At 31.4% G+C, this 27,889-nt stretch overlaps 1 protein-coding gene across 1 annotated transcript; it reads right to left on the reverse strand.

The window, feature by feature from the left end:
- On the reverse strand, positions 1 to 27,493 carry LOC142332295 (uncharacterized). Its single transcript, XM_075378645.1, has 6 exons — positions 27,321 to 27,493; positions 22,314 to 22,615; positions 17,681 to 17,872; positions 13,879 to 14,048; positions 11,095 to 11,614; positions 1 to 747 (listed from the first exon to the last, which is right to left on the reverse strand). The coding sequence occupies exons 1-6, from the start codon at positions 27,480 to 27,482 to the stop codon at positions 72 to 74; spliced, it is 2,022 nt and encodes a 673-aa protein (XP_075234760.1). The 5' UTR covers positions 27,483 to 27,493; the 3' UTR covers positions 1 to 71.
- Between the last annotated feature and the right edge of the window lie 396 nt (positions 27,494 to 27,889).

The raw sequence follows: 27,889 nt of genomic DNA on the forward strand, positions 1-27,889 counted from the left end.
TACTGTTGTCTGTATTTAATTAAAAACAAAATTTGTAATATATATATTATTTTCAACTTAATTTTAAAAATTCAAGACCAACAACAATCATCATCGTTGTAATTTGTCTGATTTTGAGAAAAATCATTGCCATAATCATTGCCATCATCATACTCATCAGGACAACACTCGTCATTGTTACCAATATCAGCTTCAACATTCATCTGTGCCCATTCTGGTTGTGCATAACCTCTATTGGAATTAGTATTCTTTGTATTCTTATTATAATTCATATCTTGAGTGTATGCTGCAGTATAATCATAATTAGGTTGTGCTCCATAACCTTGGGTATTAGCATAGTTGTTAGGCGGCATCTGACGTTGGGCACAAACAGGTTGTCCACATACATACTCACTTTGCATGCTACTAGCATTGCTATATACATTGGTATCATAATTTCGGTATGGATTTGGATCATATTGGCGAAATTGTTCTAGTGATGGTGGGGGTGGTGGTGGTGGTGAGGCTGATGAAGCAGAAGATCGTTCATATTGGTAACGCTGTTCTAGTGAAGGATGGCAACACGTATCTTGAGGAGGTGGTTCAAATTGACAACATGTATCTTCTGGAGGTGGTTCAAATTGGCAACACGTATCTTCTGGAGGTGGTTCAAATTGGCAACATGTATCTTCTGGAGGTGGTTCAAATTGGCAACACGGATCTTGAGCTTGTTCAAACTGACAACATGGTTCTTGTGAAGGTGCATTGCTGAAAGAAAGCGTACATTTTTTTTAATAAGAAAATTTTTATAAAAAAAGAAAAAGTTTGAGTCCATCAATTTTTGTTGTAATATTCTAAAATTACTGTAAAAGTTTCTAAAAGATTAAAAAGTGGATGCATAAAACATTACATTCAGAATGAACTTTAATACTAGAGAGTGGTGGAGATTCTGGATTAATTAGTTGTTCAGTTGCAAACAAACACAAACACACACACACAAACACACACACACAAACACACACACACACACACACACACACACACACACGACACTAATTTTTACAGTAAATAGTTAAGGTATTTTTACATAACAGTAAATATTTTGATTATTTTTCAGGTATGGGCTTCCATTCCACCAAACGATTCTATTATCAGTTTTGTGTCTGTGAATCCTTGGATAGATCACAACATTTTAGCCTATGTAGATCAAAGTCTGCTAGGTCCATGCCAAAGATGTCAGATCTTCATCCAGTCCATTCTTAATGATATAATGAGTGGGTTACCTACAAAGAGATGCAGGAACTCTTATTTTTCTATGTGTAACTAGATATAATCGCTAAAGTCTATTTGGTAAAACAGCTCCTTATCTCTCTGATAATCAAAACATCAAATAAAAATTTTTTCACTGATATATAAATTGAAAATATTTCTCAGTTATAAAGAGTTTTAATGTAACTACAAAACAATAATGCAAATGCAAAAATAATGCAACAATTATGCTCTATAAACTTTTTGATTATTCATACACAAAAAATTAATCATATAACAGATTATGGAATGAAAATGAATGTTAAGTAAACAGAATCAATGATGTTAGGAGTGAACATCTAGATAGTAGAAGGAAGAAATGAACAACTTCTCTGTAAATCAACTGTATAAGTAAGCATTTACTAATTATTTAATAAAATGGAGTTAGAACTTAAAACATGTTTTTTTATGTTTAGTGTGCCTATTTCTGTATAGATATGAAATGTAGAAGCTAAGAAATATGAGGAAAAAAAGGCTGTGAATAACCATTAAGATTATTTTATTGCCTGATTAATACAAGAAAGAAATCACTATGAAAACTATTTATTTGAAATGTAAGCATGAAGATTAGATACTATGCAAGAACAAATTAAGAGTGAAAAATGAGAAGTAATTAGGAGAGTGAATGAGAACAGGAAGTTTAATCAGAACAGTTGAGCTAATTTGGCTGGGATATGTCATAAGGAGGACTGATTAAAACTGTCAGAACAGTAAAAAAGAAGAGAAAGTAATGAGAGAGTAATGCAACTGTACCAGTAAATTTATAGTCTTAAACTCACGTTGACTACTGAGGAGTATGGTTAATTGAAACCCAACCATCAAAGAACACCAGTACCGATGATTTAGTATTCAAATCTGAATAAAAGTTAACTACCTTTATTAGGATTTGAACCTGAGAACTTTTAACTTCAAAATTAACTAATTTACGATAACGAATTTAACACTAGACTTACTCAGTAGGTTGGTCTAGTTTATGATGGTCTATAGATGATTTGAAATTAAATTTGAATTGCAAAATACTTTGTTATTAAGACTCAATCAATTGCTTCCATTATCGATGTTAGGCGGTTGTACTAAGATCTGCTGCTACTGCATTGTGTAGCATAAACAAAATTATGGATGGTTTAAAAAAATTCATTTGCAGACATGGAATAAAACGATCAAGGAGAAATATTTAGAAAAGTGATTAATAAACTTAAATTCAGGTCTGCTTCTTAAAACTGCAATGAACCAAACAATTCAAGAAAAGGTAAGGTTGTTTTATTTAATAGTTTAGAACGTTTTTCAAAATTTTGGCACTGCATACAAAGAACCAAAGTACTAAAAAAAATTACTGCATTAAATGATCACACATACCAATTATAGTAATTTTTACATTATCTCTTATTTAAAATAACTTTTACTTTATTGATGATTATATCATAAAATAAATTTATATGAACTAGTCATTTGGATTCCCTCTGCTTAGATTCCCTTATGTTAACTATCAAAGTCTGTCTTTGATTGTTCGTTCAGGTGGAAGAGTATTTCAGGTGTCAGCTGCATAAGTAGATCTTTTTGAGTGATATTTTTATGCCAATTTTATTTTCAATGTTTTGAAGTTCTAATATCTGTGATTTAGCTTAATCTATGTAGTTAGCAGTGCCAAGTCATCGGCAAAACCAAGACAGTTTGTTTTGATTTTGGAGACTATTTTTACTTTTGGAGACATTTTTTAAGCAATTTCTTCATTACCATTTCTAGAGTGCAGCTGAATAATAATGGTGAGAGCCATCGCCCTGGTGCAGTTCTTGTTTTGATCTCACATTGTTCAGAGACCATTTCAAAAAAGCATTAAAATGAATTTTACCTTTGACTTAGTGTTTGTGAGGGTCAGTTTATTAATTTGGTATGTAGTCCAAGGGGTGTCTTACAATTTTTAGTAGGGATTCTCTATGAATGCAGTCATAAGCTTTCTTGAAATCTACAAATACTATCACATGTCTCTGTTTTTTTTCCTGTTTTAATCCATTATTAAGATCTGAGACTCATGATCTGAACAGCTCCTCCAGGGTCTAAAACCTCTCTGATATTCTCCTAGTTCTTTCTAGAGTTGTAAACTGATCCTGTTGAAGATGATTCTTGAAAGAATCTTATTTATTGTATCTAGAAGTGAGATTCACCTATAACTGTTAGGGTCTGTTTTGTCCCCTTTTTGTGTAGTAGATGGATGAGGGGTGTCATCCAGTGATATCCCTTACAGATATTAGAACTTCAAAACATTGAAAATAAAATTGGCATAAAAAAAATTGGTCGTTCTTTGATCCAGATGTTGACAAGTTGTTGATGAAGGGCAATTATTGCTGAGCTTCCTGCATATTCCCAGTTCTTTACATAAGTCTGATCTGCCACTGCTTTCTAATTCTTCATCTCACCCAGTGCTTGGTAGACTTATTGTGGGAGGGTTGATGTCTTCTGGTGGTGTTGAGTTGGAAGTTTAGGAGTTCTGTTGCCCTTCACAATTTAGGAGGTTAGTTGAAATATTTAGCTAAGATCTCTGCATTGTCTTTATTGTTATAGGCCAGTTTACAGTTTTCATTCTTGACTATGTTTTATTGAATTCTCTTAATTTCAGCTTGGTTTTTGGTGTGTCTTTTTTCTCCTTATGAATTGGGTGGTTTCTTTTCTTTGTTTTACTAGATTTTGGAAGGATGTTTCTGACCTTTGGGATTGGTGAAATAGCCATGCTTAATGTCTTTTCTCCACTGTTTTACTTATAATTAAAAGATTTTATTAGCTATTTCTGTGATTTATTTAAGATTGTTGTTTGACTACATAATGATGTGAGCCTGTGTACTCCTCAGAGAACTTTTACATTGTAGATCTTGTTTGTTTTCCTTTGGTTGGGCCATTTTCCAATGATGCGATATTTTCTTTCTCTGCCTAGTTGAGCATTGAAGTCTGATTAATTATTGAACTTTGTTTTTGAGGATGATGTTATTTGTAGTCAGGTTTAGTAGATGTCGAACTTTTCTGTTTCGAACACGATCTTTTGAAGAGTTATTTTTGTTATTAGTGGGTGCATGGGTGTTTATTATAGTGTAGTTTTTATTAAGATGCTTTTAGGGTGAGAGTTAAGATTTCTGGAGATTGTGACTCAAATTCTTGTATGAAGTTCATTATTTTGAGACCGACTAAAAAGCCTGTTCCTATCTGTGGGACATTTTTCATCACTCTCTTCCCAGGTAAACCTTTGCAGAGCCTATATATCCTTGATATTCCAAAGTATCTGGTCGGTGTTTCTTATTTCCTGCAGACCATGTGAGAATTTTGTGTTGATTCATTAGGCCAGTTTCTGCATGAGCAAGTTTACATTGTGTGTGGAAATGTAGGTAAGTGATTTGCTTTGGTTTGATTTTGGACTTTGTATTTTTCTTGTTCGTGTGTGTAGTATTGGAGGGGCATTCCAATGTTTCAAATTGCATATTCTCTAATAAGTACCAGCCCACCGTATCTGATTGTTGCCTTCTCTGAACTTTGGTGTTGTTTAGTTCAGCTGCTGGAGTATTCCTTAAAAGACCTTTCATGGTTGACTGTCAAGGAATTGCTTGTGGGGGGACTAGGTTCAGAGTTACAACTCTAGATGTGATCTAGTGAGGTGTGATTTGATGATAAATAAATAAATGAAGCTGTGAAGTTTGTTTAGGTTCAGTTCACTGGACAAATTTCTCATATTCGTTCTGGATATATTCAGGTGCACCTCATGGAGGCTCAATCCAACTTGAGCTGGATATTTATTTTGGAGAAAGGTTACAAAGTCTGAACCTAAAGATTACACCCAATGTTTAAATATGTAATGAAGTAAATATATTCAAACACTTTCTTATAGCATAATCTCTGAACTACACTGCAAGTAAATAACATAAGAATTGTAAAGGTTGCCGGCTAAAAAGAAATATTGACAAATGAAGACAATATGTCCCTCAGAGAAATAACTTGAATAGAATATAATTCTAAATGAATTAAATATTTAAACTGTCAGTAAATAACGATAGATAAAGAGGGGTTCTGTAAAAATGAAAACTAATTGAAAAACAAACAGTTTTCGATTTGAGAAGTTTTTCCATTTCGACCACCCAATGAATATTTAAAAGATTTTTATATGTTTAAAATTTATGTCTATAACAAAAATTAATATCTGTAAAATTAAAAAGGCAAACTGGTAAACATTTATTTCTAAGCGCAGTTTGGGTCTGTTCCATGCAACTGAAAGGGATTTTTTTGCAGTTACGTAGTAATTAATGAAATTTGAATACATCACTACTGACCTGAAACCAAGAAATAATCAAAACAGGGGTAACTCACTCCAAAGAAGGCAAAAACTGTTCCAACAACAGATAAGGTGACTGGCACTGCCTTTTGGGATGCTCATGGCATAATCTTCATGAGTTTCTGGAGAAGGATGAAACTATTACTGGGCCGTATATCATATATCTTTCTATAAATACAAATCTAGAGGGCAGAAGATCAATTAAAGAAGCTGGTATGTCTACAAATGAGTGAAGATAGGCTGCCCAGAAGGGTTGGAAGTGGACCAATTAAGTAGTAAAGTTCATGCATCTTTACTGGATTGTCTAATAAGAAAACAAAGAAAAATAAATCCCTTTCTGCACACTGGAAGGCAGAGGTAGATTTCACTAATGCTAAGTAGGGGGATAAAAAAGATTTTTGAAGAAAAGAAAAACTTCATAGTTACATGTGAAAAAAGTTATAATAGTTTCAATAGTTAAGTCCCATTTTCTTACAATTCCAGCAACATTTTGGTCATCCTTTGCTGTAAGGGTTGGTCATATCAAAAGTTGTTTCAGACAAAAGTTTTAGGTAATGTTTAGAGGATTAACAACCACTTTAAGCAGATTCAATACTGTACCTATTAAGGGAGGTATAATTTTTTTTTGTCTTTGAAACTCCATTTTTCCACCTCCTTGGGCCAATGGTTGGTGATATCAAAAAACTTTAGTACATAAGTTTTAGGCTCTTATCCAAAGAATAGTAAGAACTTTAAACAAATTCAATATCTACTTAAAGTTTACTTAAGCGATATTTTTCCATCCGTATGGTCCAAGTTTGGCCATTAACGAACTCGACTGAGATTTTAGGACAGGTTATTTTTAAGGAACAATTTGAAAGTGATTTGCACAAAATTACAGCAGTTATGGCCACAAGAAAGTGAAATTATATATATAAACTTTTGAGCCGACTGGTTTTGGGGTCTGGGAGTTAGGTAAAATTTTGATATATCTTCATGTTTCACAACTCCCAAAATTTTACCTAAGTCAAATCATGGTATCCATTACAACAGATACAGCCTTTATAGGTAGATTTCATAAGAGATCTCCCTAAAAAGGCTGTATCTGTAGAAAGGGTGCATTTTAAAAATTGAGAATCATTGAACTAAGTTGACTAGACTTGAAAAAAGAATACGTTGAGAAATAAAAGTTTTTCACAAAAAATTGTTGCTCTATTTTTGCATGGATTTATCATCACCCTTTGTATATTCATAGGTAGCAATAATATATAATAAACAAGGTTACTCATTTTTTACAATATTGTTAAAATATTTTTTGATATTTATTCATTTTATGAGTAACATTGAACATTTTAACTCCATTTCCATTTCTGTTATCTGTACTTTTGCATGTTTATAATATATATATATATATTGCAAATTTCAAACTGTATTCTTGAGAAGGTGGATGACTGACCTTGAATATATTATTAGTAATGGTTACAGATTACATCAATAGCCTACTAATATATTAGGGCTTTTATTGTTGTGTAAGGGGAAAAGAAATACAAGTTTCTATTTCAGTTTAATCTAGTTTCTAAACATAGGTAAGTTCTAAAGTTTAAATTGCATCTTCAAGTTATGCAAGCTGATTTGCCAATGATAGGTTTTCAAGATTCCTAGAAGCTGTTAACTTTATTTGAAAGAATTCTTTCCATGGCCTGTTTAAAATATTATTTATTAAGTATTATTAATTACTACAATAAGTAATTACAATATTAATTACTATAATTTTAGCAAAATTAAAATTTTGTTATGAGCAAAACTAACTATTGCTAGAAAAATAAGGAAGTAGATCGTAATCATTTTATACAGAAGTTTTTTTAATCAAGTTCACAAATTGGAACATTACGAAAACATAAGTTTATTAAAATAAACTTAAGATTTAAGTATTTAATTAACAGTATATGGAAAAAGATAATAGTATATTAGAACGATTTGAACAGACAAACATTACACTTAAAAGTGAAGTAAAATGTTTAATTAATTAAAAATATCTAATACGCAGGTAACAGAGTAAATAAAATTGGTCAGGAGTAAGTAGGATCAGAAGTGAACAAGAGACACACTGGTGGCTTAATGCTCCACCATCATACATCACACATCATATCTTACAGCTGTGATTTTCAAAAAATTTCATAAATTATTGTAGGTACATTTTTTCATAAAATTTCATAATCAGAAACTGTGTTTGGCCATTAACTACAACATCATAAACTTATGAACAATTGGATGAAATGCTAAAAGGTTATGTGACAACGTGGCTTCACTATTATTGATATTGAGGTGCCAAATGTGTTTTTTTTTATTTACATGAAAATTTATAAATTTATAAATAAAGATTTACTTTGTTTACTTTTTTCGTTTGTCTTTACATTCTAACAATTTTATTTACTGGTATAACTGGTTATTTACTTGTATAATTAAACCAACACTTACAATTTTTGTTGTTCTTTTGTCTATAGTTAACGTAATTATGGTATTTTTCTTCATACTACGAGAATGTCATCTAACCCATTACACATTAATTGAGCACCCAACGAAACCAAATGGCAAAGAAGAAAGCAAACGTTATGACAAATATTGTAACAGTGATGCTACAACAGAAACGAACAACACGAAAACTAAATAGTACAGTTTAGTATTATCAAGCATATTAGATCTACAGGAATTTTCTCTAAATTGTTCAGAATTGTTATTATTTTTAAACTCTATGTGAGAAATTATAAAATATTCTAATAAAACAGAAGAAAAACTTTCAGAAAAATTTAGCCAGATCTTTTCATTAAATGAAGGAAAGTTTAGATGTATCTGGTTAATTTTAATTTTATTAGTTAAATAGATAAAACACGAGAATAAATTATTCAGAAACAACAATTAATATATGCTGTATACAAATGTTCTTATGGTTACAAAAACAAAGTTTTTGTATTTTTATGTAACTTCTGATTTGGCTTCATGAATCATAATATTTAAGTTTAATCACAAGACTTATTACTTACAATACATAAATTACTTTAATACTACATAATTTATCCTATTTCAAACAGATTCCTGTTCATCTTAAAATCATTTTCAATCTTTGTTAATTCTATAAAATCTTAAGTTTATTAAATAGATAAAACAATAATAGACTATTCACAAACTACAATATATGCTGTATACAAATGTTAATATATGCTGAATATCAAATATAACAACCATACTCCATGGTTATGTGTTAATTTTATCCATTATTAATTTTGTGTTTATTTATCATCCACCATCTAAGTTAAAACTATTTTTTACCAATCTAAAAATTGACTTTTAGAAATAATTTATTTGATATCTATTTAATGGGCATAGATATTGTACAAATTTTTTTTATACAATTTTTCTTGTCTTAAAGAAAATTTAAAATGATGTATCACACAAAGGTTGTTATTTAAAATATTTGAGTTACTACCCTTGGGCCAATCCTTGAGAAGGGGTTCATATTCTATTTCTTAACACCTTATGCTCAAAGTTACAGTATTCTATCTGGGACAGTTTAAAATTTGACTCGCTCTGTACATTAAAGTTGCATATAATATTCTATTTTTAAGCATTAATAGATTTGAAGTAGTTAAATGTAAAAATGTGTGCTCAATTAATTTCAATGTTGTTTATCAAATACTGCATTTGGCATATTTCTTGCTCAGATATATGATAGGCTACAGAAGTAACTGCAAAGCATATCACAGAAATGTTATCGAAAAGAAGAGAAATTCTAATGAATATTTAAAATATTCTCATCTTACTATAACCTCAATCTTATTTAAATTCATTTATTTGAATGAAGATTTCAGTAAAAATATCAAAATGTTACACATTACTATGCAAAATGCAAATTTTGGTTTGGTTGATATTACAAGATTAATGCAGGAACCTCATACACCATGAAATTGAAACTCAGATATATATGATAGGAAACTCTCACTTGAAAACTTATTTTTTAGTTGAATATTTTTGAATATCTTCAAGTGTATTTTCAAAGTGGAATCGTCTAAGTAAGTACATGAATAGAATTATGAAATTCCAAAGAAATACTTCGAGTCACATTGTAGCCAAAACCACGTTGAAACAAATGTATAGTATAACCAGGGAGCTCAATATGATAAAAAAATGGGTCTGTAGCAGCTTGTCATTACAGATGATAATTTAATCACAAATATTTTTGTTGAATTACGTAGATCATATAAGCAGTGAACATAAAAGTCAATGGCTTGTTATATATGAATATCACCAGAGGAGTGAATCAACTACATACAATGATTACACATAGTTTAAGGAGCCAAATAAAAAAAGTCAATTGATTTAATCATAAAAATTTATTTAAAACAACACAATACCAAATTATTCTTTTAAAAATATAAATTCATGAATTAATTTTCAATACAAGGCCACTGTAAATCTATGAAGGAAAAATTTATAACAGATAATACAGAAATTTCATGGTGTGTGAGTTTCCAGCAGTATTCTATGTTCATGTTTAGCAATCATACTTATTTCTTTGTAATTCAGCCGAAATAGGGCCCTGACTCAAATACTATGCCATTCCACAATACTCTCTATCAGCCATGTTCCTTTTACAAGCTCTAAAACCTGTTCAGAGGTCATTGGCATCTTTAAGCAATCCCTCAAGTCTACCTCTTCCAGGACGTTTTCTTACACGACTATTTTATCATCTTCACATGTCCTATTCAACTCGTCCATCTCACCTTAATTTTTTTTTCAGCATTTTAATTCTGCAGTACTTTTTAACAGGATCAATTATGAACCACTGCTCTAATTACCTTTGTTTTTTCTTTCTGGACAACTCTCATTGAAAGGACAACCCCCTATAAAAATATCTAAATATTTCCAATCTACAATCATCCAATTTGTTACTGATTTTCCATTTAGTAAGACCAGAGTATAACTGAAATCAATCAACTAATCTTTCAAAAAGTCAGCTAATTCCAAACTGTTTTACTGGTAATTCTCCTTTTTACTACACTTTTTTCACCCTGTTTTAAATCACTGGTACACAGTATGTAAACAGTGATTAAAAAACTTTAATTTTTGGCCACCGTAGAGTTTAACAACAAAATCCTGTTCTTTAATTTACTCAAAAGATTAATTTTACATATTATTCCAACATTGAATTTTAAATGTTGAAAGAGGTTCTCATAAGATGTATTTCTTCAAAAATAGATTCTTCCTTTTGTACCACATTCTACAGATATCTTATCAGACATACAAATTATTAAATAAGAAATATAATATAACTTAGCTTCCGAATGAGTTATGTTATGTTGGATTCTTATTTTATTTCACAAAATTAATGTCCTACATAAAGTGGTTGAGGTTTATTAGTTATATGTATTCACTAAATTAAATTTGTTTAAGATATTCAGCATTATAGACTTTAATTGAAATTATGTTTACAAAAATAATAAACAAAATAAAAAAATACTTACTTGCGTGAACTGCTGCTGCTGTAGGGTCTGTTAACTTTTCCAACGCTGGGTTGCATTGGATACATATTAGAAGTATCAAAATCTATCTGTGAGCCTCCATACGAATTTGGTACAGAATACTCCATCTGTTGAGGACTGTAAGACTGTTCAGCTGGTGAATAGCAATTACGTATACTGCTTGCAGGTGATCGGCCTGTACGAAGACTGATTTGATCAGGTGTTTGGGATTTTCGAGGTGTACATACACTTCGCGAGCTCTCGGGTGTACGAAGTGATCTAGTAGTAGGCTGCCTGGAGGATGATGATTGAGGAGCTGGCAATCTGGAACTACTAGTTGGACTAAGCAATGAGCATGCTAACGGTGAGGAAGGTGAATATCCAGTGGTACTGCCAGTTCTGTTATCATTGCTAGGACATGGACAAGGGCTGGACGCTGGACTACTGGGAGTAGCACAAACATTATCACAAGGACATGGCTCCTCTTCATCTTCATCCTCCTCTTCGATAGGTTCCGGTATTTCTGTTTCAAATTAGTATATGAATCATTAATTCCTTTAAAAATATCTGATATAAAAATTTATATAAAGAACTTTCAATTAAGATATGCAATTTTATATTAATAATAAACAATTATTGTGGAAAATTGTCATCTTTTAAATAAAGATGACAAGAAATACAGAATTCCTGATTAAATATCTGATAAACTGCACTTCAGTTTCTGTTCACAGAAACTTCCTTCTTGTGAAGAAAGTTCTGCATCAGTTTCACATAAATGCAGTGTTATTTTTTGAACAACAGCTTGAATATACTCAATATTTGCAACTGTTTGTAGATTATAGATGTAGGATTGTTACTTCCAAAGCCGCAAAGGAAAAAGTCAAGAGGTTTAGATCGCACAATCAAGGTGGCGAATTGATGTATTCATTTTGTGAAACAACCTATCTTGGGAATTTCTCATTCAATAATGCTCAGTGATCTGTGTTAACTTTAAACATCATTCTGCTGGAAATAAACATTGACTACGTTCATTATGTCCAATGTGGCCACAAGAAGAGTCAGTATCATACTTTAGCACTCTGCATTACCTATAATTGTAGCTCCTTCATTGTTCTAAAAAAAAAAAATAACTCAGTCCAAAAGAAAAAATGCTAGCCCAAAAGCTGTAACTAAATAGTCACTTAATAGAGATAAGGCTCAAAAATTAGTCTTTGGTTTTTTAGACACTCCTGCACATGGCAGTTGTTTGTTAACAAAGCCATTCAGTTGAAAATGAGTCTCATAACTAACTGAAAAATTGTCTCCTAACTAAAAATCAGGAGTGCACCTGCCTGGATTTCTAGTACCAATAGACAATCACACAATATGAAAATATAATCTTGTGGTTAGAGGATTGGCATCCATAAAACATGATATGTTTACTAATGGTGTCACCTTCACTTAAGTATGCAGTCTAAGATCTTAAGCACCAAACAATTTAGGGTAATTTTTGATGGCAAATGACCTGGATTTTCAGGGAGCTTTAGTCACAGCAGTATATATATATATATATATATATATATACACGCACAATCTAGGTGGCGAATTGATTATTCATTTTGTGAAAACCTATCCTGCCAATTTTTCATGCAATAATGCTCAGTGACCTATGTTAACTTTAAGCATCATTCTGCTGAAAATAAACATTGACTACATTAATTTTGTCTAATGTGGCCACAAGAAGAGTCAGTATCATACTTCAGCACTCTGCATTGCCTATAATTATAACTCCTTCATTGTTCTAAAAAAAAAGCTCAGGCCAAAAGAAAAAGTTTTATAAATATTTATATATTTATTGAAATAATATTTTTAAGATTCATATTGTTCTTCTGCACTGTAAAATTATATTTTAAATTCTACTAACATTAACCACCTAGTACAAGCTGTCTTATCACTGCTATATTTGTATATTTATTAAATTATTAATAATGTTTTTATCTATTTTCAATTGCTATTTATTTAAATATATTTTCATCAATATATTGCAAAGCTTGCAATATATATATGTTGCAAATTTTTGATGGAATGATGGACAAATGTTATTTATAGTTATTAATAAAATTAGGATTAATAAAATTAGGATACTCCTAATTTTAATTTTCCTTTATCCTTTTTAATATTTATGTCTAGAGATTTTATATTTTCAATTTCTTCCACATTTTGTAAAAAAATTTCTGATAAAATATTAATTATGTAATAAAACTACATTGTAATTATGAAATTAGGAGCAAATTGTTAAAATTATGGAACAATATTTTATTAATGAATTTGTTAAGTTTTATTCCTAAATATAGGAGAAATATGGATAACAGAGAAATTTGGATTCAGGTATTAAATGAGGTGTTTTTTTTTACTAAGACAGGAAAAGGGGAACAAATCATCATCTGTATTGATCTTGTTTTAGATAACAGCATCCACATGTACAAGCAATGATCAATGATCTTTCTTAATATGCTGGCCACATGAACAGAAGTAGAACTCTGATCTGAATGAAAAAAAGTCACTGTAATTTTACAATGCCTTTGAGTTTCTACTAATATTATAATATGTAACCAAGGCATTTCTACACAAGCAAGAAAAAAGAAAATAAAGGGGAGGGAAGAGGGAGTAGGTAGGAGGAGAGTATACCTGTAATATATCAAAATGTTAAAATAAATGTACTAATATAGCCCTAGAAAATTGGCCTAATCAAATAATACTTAATATTTACTAATTCTTCAATATTTAACAACAATTATTGTCTATTACCTTCTACAACACCATGCATCCTACGCTCAGCTAAATCATGTGGTACATCTCTATAATACGGATCACGAATGACAATACGCTGTCTACCAGGTAAACTTGTATCCAGTATAGAGAATGCCTCTTCATCCAACTCCAATTGATGGCGACCTTGTTTTTCAATATTATCAATACTATAACAAAAGACAAATATAAATTATTAAAACGTTTCTTTATATGTAAAAATCAAAATCTCTTTTAAAATCAAAATTTGCAGTTTCTAACAAAGTTGGAGTGAGGTCTTTATCTTTACTTGTTGCAACGTAGCTAAAGTTAGTGGGGGTGCTGCTCCAGAAAATTTTTTTCTGAATGTCAATACAGATAATATTTTTATTTTTTTTTGTATTATTAGATACTGCAGTCAGTGAAAAGATACGCGATAATAAACTTAATAAAATGTCCGCTTAACAACACTACAATCCAATGATGCTTATTTTAAATTTCTATGTACACAGAGACAAATATGTAATTATTTTTTACTAATTACCTTCTCTTTTGCCCTACAAGCGTGTTTTGGACAGATTTGGCAATCAAAGAGAGCCCTTGCTTTCCACCATCATCTGATCACTACTGAAAAAACTAAACCACTTTCATATTCCTTCCATAGACTAAACTAGAAAAGGGAATGAACAAGGAACGTTCCATACACATGCGCAGTAAAAAATAAAACTACCTTCTACCAGCATGCCAGGGTCAGCACTGCAGGAGCAATAGTGTTTTCTCTCTCTCTCTCGCAGCCTCAAGTGCAGCTTTCTATGTGCACAACAGCCAAACACACCGCTGGAACTGTGAAGCGTACAGTTTCATACAAAGATTTTTGTATCTTTTTCATGAACTGTGAATGACTACATGAACTTGTATCTTTGACTACTGACATTAAGTTAAGGATTATATATTTTACTAGTATAAAAAAAAATTAAAGAAAAAAGGACTTTTATTAAATGTTATCAATAATATCAAGTGAAAATAGGGGATATGCTGCAGTTCCACAGTGCCTATACGTGAGCCACCACACTTGTTTGATGTATAATGAACATGTCAGGTAGTGCTTGAAGAGTACTTACTGAATTGCTATATACAATGATATAATGTAAGTATATAATGTTACATAATGTTATAATGTTTGATATAATGTTACATTATATCATTGTATATAGCAATTCAGTAACATTATGAAAAATTGTGGGTAAATTCATCACAAGCCAATCATGAGTTTCAATTATATTTTATTAGTAAGGTTGACTGAACATATAAACTGCTAAAATGAAAACCTATAGTTCTTAGACATGTCAGTGTAAGTCAGTAAGATTGAGTTCCTTTGGGAAAAGGTTTGCAGGAATTTCAGTTGTAATATTTGATTTTATTGCTAAATTAATTTTATGATAAATTTTATATATAATCATTTAAAAATTATATTTTTAGTACAACTTATCCATGCAAGTTGATAGGATACCTGAAAATTTAAAAAATCTCTGATAATTAAACCCTTTTAATATAAATTAACTAGAATAACAAGTGACAGTTACACGATGCTTGTAGTCATGACATGAATTTTAGAATGTCTTGTTACAATATACAGTTAAAGCCACCAATAAAAATTACAAAAAGATGGAATAAATTTTAATATTTTAGAATTAATATTACTAAATAATTGATTTTTACTAATGGTACCATCTGAAATTCTCAATACATTGGCTCTAATTGGCAATGGTACAAACTGTTCATCGTCCCTTTCATGCACTGCAGCATTAGCAGTAAACATTACAATTTTATCACTTACACTTCTTTTTGTGAAAATTTATAAAACCAGTATCCTCTTTGATGATGTCATTGGATTCCCATAATAATTCATTTGTAGCTATTTGACATTCTTAATACAGTTCTTAACAGACAGTACAGTACTTAACACAGTTCTTAGTTACAGACTGTACTCTGTAATCCAGTGCCATTGTGATCTAATTTATTGTATCAAGAACACTTCAGAAATTGAAGTGATTTATTAACCTTATTTCCTAGCAATTAGATACAAGCAAACAGTGCTATTTCAATAGATTTATTATTTCCTAGTCCATAGGCTACAACTTACTTTTACTATTAGTAGATTGAAAAACAACTTTTATTCAAGGCGACTTTTATTGAGATGAATTTAATTTATTGCAATCCATCCACTTTCCAATAAAATATTTGCCATTTTTATAAGCAAGCAGCTATTTGTCTGGTATCAATATGAGAAATACAATGTCAGCTTAAATGTATTGTACATGATTCAGTGCCTACATTTATAGACTCCACACATCTTCACGCTGACAGTAAAAAATGGTATGTTGTGGTTTTAAGCCAATCATTCAATCAATGGAACCAACGAAAATCATTTATTTTCTTTGCTTTTTATTTCAATCATCCCACTCATTGGTAGTTAAGCTAAAGGCTTCATGGTGTGACTGTAGAAGTTTCTAGTTGGGTTAAGATTTCCTGTTTTTATTTTCTTTTGCTTAGCACTCTTTCTTATTTTTTAAAATTGTCCATAATATTAGATTAGGAATTTCAGATTTTATCTTAAGATTTTATTCAGAACTTATTTTTAATTAACATTCACAATCATAATTATTGGTGGAAAAATACAATTTTCACTCTCTTGAATGACCAAATTTTCTTTCTTTTTCCTGTTTAGCCTCTGGGAATTACCATCCAGGTATTATTTCAGAGGATGTATGAGGATGATATGTATGTGTGTAAATGAAGTGCAGTCTTGTACATTCTCAGTTTGACCATTCCTGAGATATGTGGTTAATTGAAGCCCAACCACCAAAGAACACTGGTATCCACCATCTAGTATTCAAATCCATATAAAAGTAACTGCCTTTACTAGGTCTTGAATGCTGGAGCTCTACTTCCAAATCAGCTGAAAAAAAACTGCTTTCTAAACTACACCAAAGAACTTTAATGTCTAGCTACACATTGGCAGCTTCTTGCTGGGCATTCTCTCCATTTTAGAGTTGGAAAGTCAACAAAATTTCATCTTATCAAAGTACATATAGGTACTTGCATAATACAACAGCTTATAGCTTATAAATTTTTATTTAACTATAAAGTTTGTATGCGAGGCATATGGCTCCAGTTACACTTTAGGTATCATGTGACAGAAAAAATAAAGGCCAGCAAGGTGGCAGATTGATATTGAAAAAGATTACTGGGTCAGTATTTGTGTACAACTCAAGACATTACCCGAAGAAACCTGGGGCTATGCCGAGGATTGCTGAGTGGAGGACATTAACCTGGCAAGTGCTACAACACAAAACATCTGAGGGCATTTTGAGAACTGCAGAGGTGTTAAGGCTTGTGCCAAGAACTGCAGGGGTGGTGGGTTACCAGAATTGCCCAAGGTGGGTAAATTAAATAAAACAAAATTAATACAACAAATTGATCCACAGTTGCAATCTGGTTCAGCATTTCATCAAATTACAGGTCTAGATTTTATGATGCATTATAAAATAAGTTAAATATTCAAAGAATATTAAACAGGTATTTTAAACAAATTTGTTTCACAGTTTTACAGATTATATGAACAATCATAGAGGGAAACAGCACCATTGTTCAAAAAAATGACAACTCATGATGACTGTGTTTGTGCTCGAATTTGTGTGCGAGAGCATTATTATGGAATTACTAGAATTTACACCTGGGACTTTATAATTTAAATAATAATATAATTAGAAAATTGTCAGAATAATCATTAATTTAAAGAATTATAGAAGATCTAACTTACTCTCCTTCACTGTAAATCTCATAAGTTTGATGTAGGTTCAAATTGGAATCTTTCTTCCACTTGAATACAATAGGATCACAACCTTTTACTTCAATCTTCTTGCTAAAATCTATATCAGGATTTAGATCATCTTCAGATGCTTCACCCTTCTCTATAGCTTTAGCTAACTCAATTGCAGCATCAACAGCAGCCCTGTAATAAAAAAAATTCTTTAAACTGAAGAATTTGTACTTCACTATTTGGATTATGACTTAAGTATAAGCATCAAAGTAATATTAAAATTCATACTCTATGTAAAATAATATATGATTACATATTCAAAATAAGGTAGAATTTCTTCTGTTAAACTTTCATTACTTTATGTAACACAGTATGGTCGTGATAATTCATTTTTAATCAAGTCTTGTCATATTACTTCCATTCAATAAAAGCACTGGTTCTCACAAATTTATTTACTTATAATAAATCTAAAAAAAAAAGAGCCAGTTTTTAAAAATCTGCCACCCTATCAATTTATTATTATGAGGGCTGTCTAGAAAAGTAACTTGCATAACCAAATAAAAAAAAAAATTTATTATATACATTTGAAAATGACAACTATTTTTCTACATAGTCACTATTTAAATTGAAGAGCTTATGATGCGCAAGCTTTTCAATTCCTTCTCTGTAGAAATCTTCTGCGTTAGATTTTTGGCTCCCATCTTGGACGAAGCTTGTGATAACTAAGCTTTCCTGATACAATTTCATGCAGTAAACTTTGTGAAATTTAGGGAAAATGAAGCGAGTTCCGTAATCGTAATGCGGCGATTTTCATGAATTTTATTGTTGATTTTCATCATCAGTTCATCAGTCACAAGGCTAGGCTGACCACTTCGGTCCTCATCATGAACATTGATGTGGCAATTTTTAAACTGAATGTACCACCGTCTCACTTCACCTTCACTAATTATTCCATCTCCATATGCCTCACAAAGTTGCTGATAAATACAATTTTTTCGGTTTTTTGCCAGTGAAAACCTAATCACTGAACGCACCTGAACACATTCATTTCAATAATTCACAATGAACAAAGTAGAAAAATTACAGTCCACATGCTATGACAGCTTGATGCATACTGAATGAACAAACATATTGACGTCAAGATGACAGCTGTATCCCCATCCATCTTCATGCTAGGCACAAACGTTATGTTACTTTCTGGGCCGCCCTCATACAACCAAAACTGTTTTGCTCAGAGATACATTTTTTACTGGTTCTGTAATAATTTATAATTAAAGAAACTGATGCTTGAAAAAAGTACAAACTTTTTAATAAAAGCTTTGCTTTTCTTGATACTCAATAAAATATTTAAGAAATCATGATGATCAAATATTTGTTTTGTTTTATTTACAAGGTTTCTAACTCTGTCACCTTACAGTTTGATACATCTAGAAAATCTTCCCATCTTTTTATCCTTAGTAAAATGCGCTTTCTTTTTGATCAAATGTGGGTGTTCAGTATAAATATTTTTCTTCAACTGGTCCAGTAGTGAAGCTTAATACTCCCTGGCAATGATCCTATCTTTTTATTAGTAGTCTATCACCCACACAAATGACTTTTTCTACAAATTTAACTTAACTGTTTTCACTCTCATTAGTGAACTTTCACCTGCTCCCACCCATTGTTTGATACGTTTTATAATAGTGATTCAATGTTTAATCGACTGTCATAAAATATCAAAGAAACTGTGGAATACAGTTTAAGTAACACCCTTGAGAAGTGTTCAGTTAAATTCATCCAATGAGTGAATAGGTTTTTATACATATAAAATGCAGTAGACATGATCTATCAAGATGTTTGTGGTGTCAGTAAGATTCTGCACAATCAGTCGGCAGATCACTACTCACTTCGGCATTGTGGATTTTTGTGACATTTCATCAGTCATAGTAGTTTTAAGGGTTCCAAGGTTCATCATCTGAAATAGATGTTCTATTACGTTTAAATTCAGCAATCAAATTTTTTGTCATCAAAAATGAAGAGGAATCCTTTACAGTGGAATCTCCTTTTTTATGTTTGTCAGGATTAAACCTTTTTAAACGAAGTACTTCATTAATATCAATATGAACAATGTATTTGAACATCAATTTTATCTACTTTTTAGACCTTCAAAGTAATATCAAACTCTTAATTTTCAAAATTTTGAAACTATTTTTTAAAAATTGAATATTCCGTGTTAATAGTAGGCGTCAATTTAAAATATTTTTCCATCTGTTAATTTTAAATTGGTAGAAATTACATATTAAAAAGATTTTCTTTTGCAGAACCAATTTTTATAGTCTTTTTTGCATTAATCTTCACTTAGTGTAATCAGGGGCCCATCTGGGATTGATTATATTACATGTTAATAAATAAAATACACTTCTCTATTAATTTTTTTAGTGTTTTGTGATGCTAGTCTGATTAAAATACACCTACTTATTTATTACTGATATGATTCATTTATGTAGTATTTAATTCACTTATATAGGATAAAACTATCAGTATGTACAGATTCATAACAGTATATACTGATTCATATCAGTTATGCAACGAGTATAAATATAAGCCTACATAGCTGTAGCTGTTACCAAAGGTTTTTTACTTTATGACTTTTTCGTAGGTGTACTGAAGTTTAAGAAAGCTCTAATTTTTTTATTCTTTCTTCTCTGTTTACTTTATTAGGTATAGTATAAACTGGTATACTGGCTCAATTTTTATTACATTCTGTCAACAATAAACCATTAGAGCAATGTTTATTGGTTAAATCCTTAGATTAATAATGATGTACTTGTTTGGTGATTATCCTATTCAGAATTTATTTAAATACCAAATTTAAGACTAACATGATCAGGAAGTAAAAATAGGGCTCCTCTTAAACAAAATGTGTAAAAGGGATGCTGCATTAGTATGTAGTTTTTTTTATCAATTATGAATGAAAATATTTTTCTTATTGATTGATCACTATAGCAACAAATAATTTTTTCAATATTAATAGATTTAAATGTGTTTCTATATGTATAAAAATTAATTTTCATTCTCACCAGGCTAAGATTAATAAATGCAACTCATTTGTTTAACATCTATAATTATCTAGAGTACTTACTATCTTCAGAATTAGAAAGATATGAAGTAAGGATATTATTATAATGCAGGTCATAATGGAAAATATTAAAATCAGGGGAAGAGTTCAGGATAAAAATTAAAAAAAAGTGATCAGAGTTGACAAAAAAGAGAATTCTTGTCAAGATACTGCTGGAAGAAAAGAACGAAGAACAGGTAAAATCATTTCAGTATTTGAGAAGTTTGGTGACTTAGAACTGAAACTGATCAAAGGAAAAGTAGTATATTTATGGGGAAAACAGCTTTTGAACAGCAACTGACAGTAAGAAGGATCAAGTTTAAGTAAGGATGAAAAGTTTGCTCAGATTCTTTGTGAGGAATGTTAAAATCATATAGATCTGAATCACAAATGAGAATCACAAAGGATGAGAAGCATGGCCAGCTTTGAGGTGCAGTTGTAGGAAATAAAATAGACAACAAATGAGGAAATGCTGAGAAGAATATAGATGAAGGAAAGTTTGATAAGGAATGGAAAAATTTTTAGTTTGAGCATATCCTTCTTAATTGTTTTTAGTAGAGATAAAAGAGTGAAAAATGAAATGAAAGAATGGAAAAATGAAATGAAAGAGGAAAAGAAAAGATGAAAGATGCATCTGATGAAACTAAGGAGTGTAAAAAATGAATGAGAAAAAATGCAAATTTCTTTCTAATGTTAATCTTTTATAATCATAATTACAACATTTTTTGTTGTTTTTGTTTGTGGAGCCACATAGGTTGGGAGCCTAACTGTAGACATCAGGATATGTCCCTGGGTTGTGGGTAGGGGAAGTCATGTAAGATGGGTAACTGTGAGTAAGGAGAAACTAAGTTACAGCAGTATCTGAGGCATGATGGGAGTACTTAAGGGGAAAACCTAAACATACAAAATGCCATAATGAAAAGGGTATTGTTCCAGTAAATACATTGATAAGTTAGCTAAACAATCATCTGATGGTTCTCAGTTTAAGATATCACAGAAAGTGGAGGCTTTTAATAAAATTGGATCATTATTTAGTAATTATTCTGACAAGGCAGAGGACAGAAACTGGTCAAATTTGAAGGTGAATGGAGAGTCTCTTCAGAAAGCCTTGAAGGACATTCAGAAAAGTCTGGAGGCCTAAGAAGGTAAATCTTCCATTTGTACCGGGTTGTAGGGCTAATATTCCATACTGAGAAAAACTTTTGTTAATTCACAGAACAAAGATCAATGCCGAAAGGCAGAAAGGATAGTTTAGGAGGTGAAACACAAATGGATGGATCATTATACAATCATAACATTATTGTAGAACTACACAGTGTACATTTTCAGAAAAAGTAATTTTTTTACTAATGAATAAGCAGCAAAATTCAGCTTAACAAAAACAAATTGGCATAATTTTTCTGGCTTATTTGTGTACTACTTTTAGTTTATGAACATTAGATGTACAAAGTATTTTCAATTACACTTCATACTTAGATATGAAAATAAGTCATTACATATAACTATTATAATAAAAAAAGAAAGAACAAAGCTTACTGTTGTTCAAGAACATGATCACTGAGTTTAGCAAACACATTCTCCCATTGCTGTGGATTTGGTATATCTCCAGAACCAGGATAACTGGTGTTGCCCGATTTTTTCCAAAACTGTATCGGTTCACAAGAAACCGCATAATAAACATGGGCACCGAATTTTGGTATCATTTGTGCAGCTGTATATTCTTTTAAATCTGCCGATATACTGGTTCTTACAGCTGGCAATGGACATTCACCAGGCGCTAAATCTTTTGCTGCCTTTTTTTCAGTTAATTCAATCAATTCCCTGGTCATTTCCATCAACTGAAAATAAGGTAATTAAAAATTATTTTTTTTTAATATAAGATACATAGCAAAAAACTTATGCTAAAAACTAGTAATCTAAAATTAAATTCATAATTCATCTACTAAACAGTCAGCATCGATATGCACTATCGAGTTTGTTACTAAAAAATTACTTTATAATTTGAGTATATTTTAGATATTGAGGTGCTGAACAGAAAAGTGACCAAATCCACGAACAAAGTTTACAAAAAAAAAATGAAATTGAATTCTTTATTCCATCACTTTAATTCATAGTTTTGCTTTACTATAAAACTTTTTATAAAAATCTTAAAACTTTTACAAAAAAATCTTTTTAGTGGGTTAGGCCACTAAAATGCACGCCTTTTGAGAAAATTATGTGGGATGAGCCATACAGGTGAAAACAATCAATAAATTCAAAATATATATTTGCAGTTTCGTTGTTAGAATTCTTAAAATGTATAATGCAAGTTTTCGGTGTTTTAACCATTGTATTTTCATCCAGTGAACTTTTCTTTCTCTATTGTTAATTTATTTAGTGGATATAAAATCTTCGCTAGTCATTATAAGAAAAGGATTCTATTTCCTGGTTAAATCGACATGCACATCTTAATAGAATTTCTTATTTTTTCAAAAATAAGAAAAATCCCGATCCAAGGCAAATAAGAGTGCCCTGAGTCCAGAATTTACGATGAATTTCTTCAAGAAAAAATTCTTCGTTGAGTTACTACACAATTACACAATGCAGCTATTTTTATATTCTGACCACATTGGTCAGAATACATTATAAGTTTCGATGTTTGAATATAATTTTAATAAAATTGACATGATCCAATTTGAGGGCCTTTTGATGCATCTGCTTCACTCCAGATATAGCTATTATTTACTATATTATGGATTGAGAAATAGTAAGTTCATAGTTGTCGCTTGTAATACCTTACTCCAACAGATAAAACCAGAGTTGGAAGTGTTTTTTGGAGGTTGAAAGCTATTGCAGTAGTATCAGGACATTTCTGTGCATTGCTTTACTTTCACTTCTTGTAGAGTCAGGTTTCAACAGATGTAACTGTTTTGATTGTTAAGTTCTTCCCCAGTAGATATTTTTAATTTGATGTTGAATGAATCACACTTTCTGCAAGTATCACTCAATGGAGGGTGAAAGGACAGGTTAAATTTTGTATTAAAAATAAAAAGTCTAACTGATTCAGAGACTACATATCCACAATACAAATTATACATTATAGTCAAGTTTAAGTCCAGAGAGATATTTTTTGTTCGGATTTTTCTGCTTGTTATTATGAGACTCATGCAGGGAAATTTATAAATAAAATCTATCGCTTTTTAATAAAGGTTAGACCACTTTTACTAGTAAAAATTGTATAATAATAGAAATAAAAAACAAGACAACCAGCACCACAATTTGTTGAAAAATGTTAAAAGGTGTCTTAAACCTTACCACTACTTACAGTGGTAAGATTACACTAAATATAGTACATTTTACTGTAAATACAATACCTGGCCAAACTGGGAGTTAGGCCGCTTTTCCTCTCAGTGCCTCATTTAGAAATTTATAAGGTAAAACTATATTCTATAGAAAGCAATGGTTTTTTTGCTAATCTTACGGAAATAATTTATGCAGATGTTTTATACAAATTGATGTTCCTATTGTGTAAAAGACCAGTAAATTTCTTTCACCACCATTACATGTAAGTTGTTTATTCTACAGACTACAATGCAACACAAGATTTTCTGTGTTCTTGAGTATGGCAAATTTCTGTCAGTAACTGCAGTGCAGCATGTGTTTAAACACAGATTTAAGATTGGCGCTCCATTAAGGAACACCTAGTCATTGGTTTCACCAGTTTGAATAAACAGTCTTTCTGTAAAGGTAAGAGCCCGGGCTGACTGCATGTGGCAGAGGAGCAACATGAGAAATTGAAAAAAGTCAACCCACAGAGCAAGCAGAGAATACGTCAACCAATGGGTGTGTTTTGAAGCATTGTTTACTTTTTTCAAGCCATACTGCCTACAATTTTTACATGGTCTTCACAGATGTAACAAACCAAAGTGTGCTGAATTTTGTGATCAAATGCTTGAAAACGTGGAAGATGATACTTTTCTTCCGCAACGAAGTGGTGTTCAATCTCAGTGGAAACAATAATTGCATATGGGGTCTACAAAATACCCAAGGTTCTTGTAAATAAAGATTTATGGACCTTTCTTTTTTACGGAACGTACGGTTACTGGAATAACATACACGACATTCTTGTAAATGAAGATTACAAGACTTCATTTTTATCAACAGGATGGAGCTCCGCTCCCATTGGACCAAGATGCTCAGTGTTAACTGAATGAAACTACCTCAACAATGGGCCTGGGAATCAGTTCCAGACAATCCATGCTCTGGAAGACCGTTAACGTCAAAACATGATGACAATGTTAAGCGAATCAGAGATTTGATATGGTACAACTGTCGATTAACTGTCAGAATGATTGCAGAACAATTGTGAACTGTACCACAGTCCAACAAATTTTGACAAATGAATTTGACATGAAAAGAGTTTGTGCAAAATTGGTCCCAAATAACCTCACTGTGGAATAGAAAAACATCAGAATGGAAGTGTGTCACTATCTTCTAGAATGAATTGAAATTGATCCTGATTTTCTAAAAAATGTTATTACTGGTGACAAATCTTGGATATTTGAACATGATCCAGAAACAAAATGTCAGAGCAAGGAGTGACACTTCAAACTCACCACATCCCAAAAAATAAAAAATCAGCAATTCAAAACCATGCCAATTTGTTTCTTGATAGTAACGGCATTGTCCATAAGTAGTTTTTGCCTGCAGGACAGAGTGTAAATAAATATGTTTACCGAGAAATTCTTGAAAGACAGCAGAAAAGAGTTAGCCATGTGAGACCAGCCATCAAAGACAACTGGATGCTGCATCATGACAATGTACCTTGTCATACTGCACTCTCCATTAATTCGTTTTTGGCAAAGAAAAACATTCCTGTAGTTCCTCAAACACCTTATTCACCTGACTTTACTCCCTGCAACATTTTTCTGTTCTCGACTTTATAAGCACCTCAAGGACGCCATTTTGGAACAGTTTAAAACATTAAAAAAATGTTAACCGACCATCTGAAGGATACTCACTTCGGTTTCTGAGTTCCAACACTGTTATGAAGAGTGGGAGAACAGTTTGAAGCGTTGCGTGGCTTCCCAAGGAAACTATTTCAAAAGTGATAGAGTTCATGTATAATTAGATAGCAAATGAAAAGTTTTTCTGAACCAGTCTCATTACTTTATTTACAGACCTCATATATGTGTCATACATTGAAATACAGCATGATTGCAGGTGCGACTGTGTGGAGATCAGAGAGGTTAAGTCAACCATTACTAGATGTATAAAAGGAATAATGAAAAATACATCCATGTCCAATAAGAATATATGCAAAAATTTTTCCAAGTATTGTGTATTTCTTTTTTTACTAATTTAGCCTCAATAGTGATTATTATAATTAAGTATCTAATGCTTTGAAGAAAAACTTTCAAAGCAGGATCACATTTCTTCTTTATGACAACAGGTCACCTATCATTCAGAACACTTCTCTGCAGCAGATAGAACCCATGCATATATATCAATCCTCTGAAGCAATATCTTACGGTGATTCTGGAGGCTAAACTGAAAAATAAAGATAATTAGCAGGATGCAGAGGAGTGTCTTTAGATATGCTGTAGGTACAGGACCATCTCAAGCAATGTGGTTGGTGTAGTGGACAGACCTGCACCCTTTGATTTCCTCATTTGGAAGAGGAAGGAGATGTACAAGGAACCAAGTAAGGCACTTGCAGAGGCATTGCTTGTCTGCAGGTGGCTGAAGAGATTGGATCAGTCAGTGATGGCAAACAGATGGACTCAAAGGATTATCTCAGATTTTTAGAGATTGTTGGAACATAAGCTTGAGGAATTGGGATACAAGTTTATCCAGTTCCTTACCAATAATGGCTGCTTCAAAGCTCACCTGTGCATGCAGATATTGAGACCCTCTGCAGAATGCAACTATTATGGGGAGGCCACCACAGAATACACTATATTCAGGTGTTATCAGTTCCCGCTGGAATGGATTTGATATAATTTCCTTTGATATCATGGGGAATATGCGGTGAACCAAATTATGTGGCACACTGAAATCCATGATGTTGAGAAGATTATCTGTAAGAAAGATTGCAGAAAAGGTACATAGGTGAATAATCCACCTTAGGACTGCATTAATATCAAAGCAGGCTCAGCATAAGAAAAACACCCATGTAATAAATCATAAGTTCTAAGGATCATCTCCTTGTGGTAGTTTGGTATCCCTGTGGGAATTATTTAAGATCCCATCCAAATGTACAAGTTTAACCAAATCCTAAAAAATATTACTAAATTATATGTTTCACATGTCTGGCAGAAACACTCCTGTAATCCTGTTTTGTATGATTAGTGGTATGTTTTTGAGCTTAAAAATATTCAAGTTTTCTTGTCAGTGAAGGTTTTCCTTTTATACTCTAAATAGAATTAACTCTTGGATTACTCATACAGTCCATGGAATTTATAACGTATCTATTTACTAATACCTGAATAGCTATTAAAATGTGTCAAGTATATCAAAAGTTTAGCAGATTAACTATTAAAAAAATAATCTTAGTTATCATACGGTAAGACCATCGTGGAAAGATTCCAATTCATCAGGAGGTTTATTTTCAAAAATGCCAACCATACTACGACGATGAAGGGCAAATAATAACAGTTTTAGATGTTCATTACGTAATTTTTTAAAATTGTCATCCTCTATTGACCGTAATTTCTGCAACCACATAGCTGCACGCACACGATCTGGAATGAAAAGTATTTAAATTGTTATTTATTACATTTTTATACTTAAAAATTTGGTAATTTATATAAGAATTTTGAAATATTTTAAAAGACATTCACCACATTTATGAAGAAATGATGCACTTATATTGTGAATTATAAAGTTTTACAACAAAAATAAAATAAGGTACTTTATTATCGCACAGACACTTTTTTTATGGAACTTTAAGTAGGAAAAAGTACTTTTTTTAATGAAAAATAATTATGAACCCTAGATTATGTTGACTCGGTGTACTGGCAAATCTATTAAAACCTATTAATTTAATTAAAATCTACGCTCGTTAACCTCGTCTAACATTAAATGGCGTATAATATGTATATTTACGTTGATTAGATGAGGTTAGCGAGCGT

The sequence above is a fragment of the Lycorma delicatula genome, chromosome 11 (assembly GCF_047948215.1).
Source record: "Lycorma delicatula isolate Av1 chromosome 11, ASM4794821v1, whole genome shotgun sequence".
Taxonomy (NCBI): Eukaryota; Metazoa; Arthropoda; class Insecta; order Hemiptera; family Fulgoridae; genus Lycorma; species Lycorma delicatula.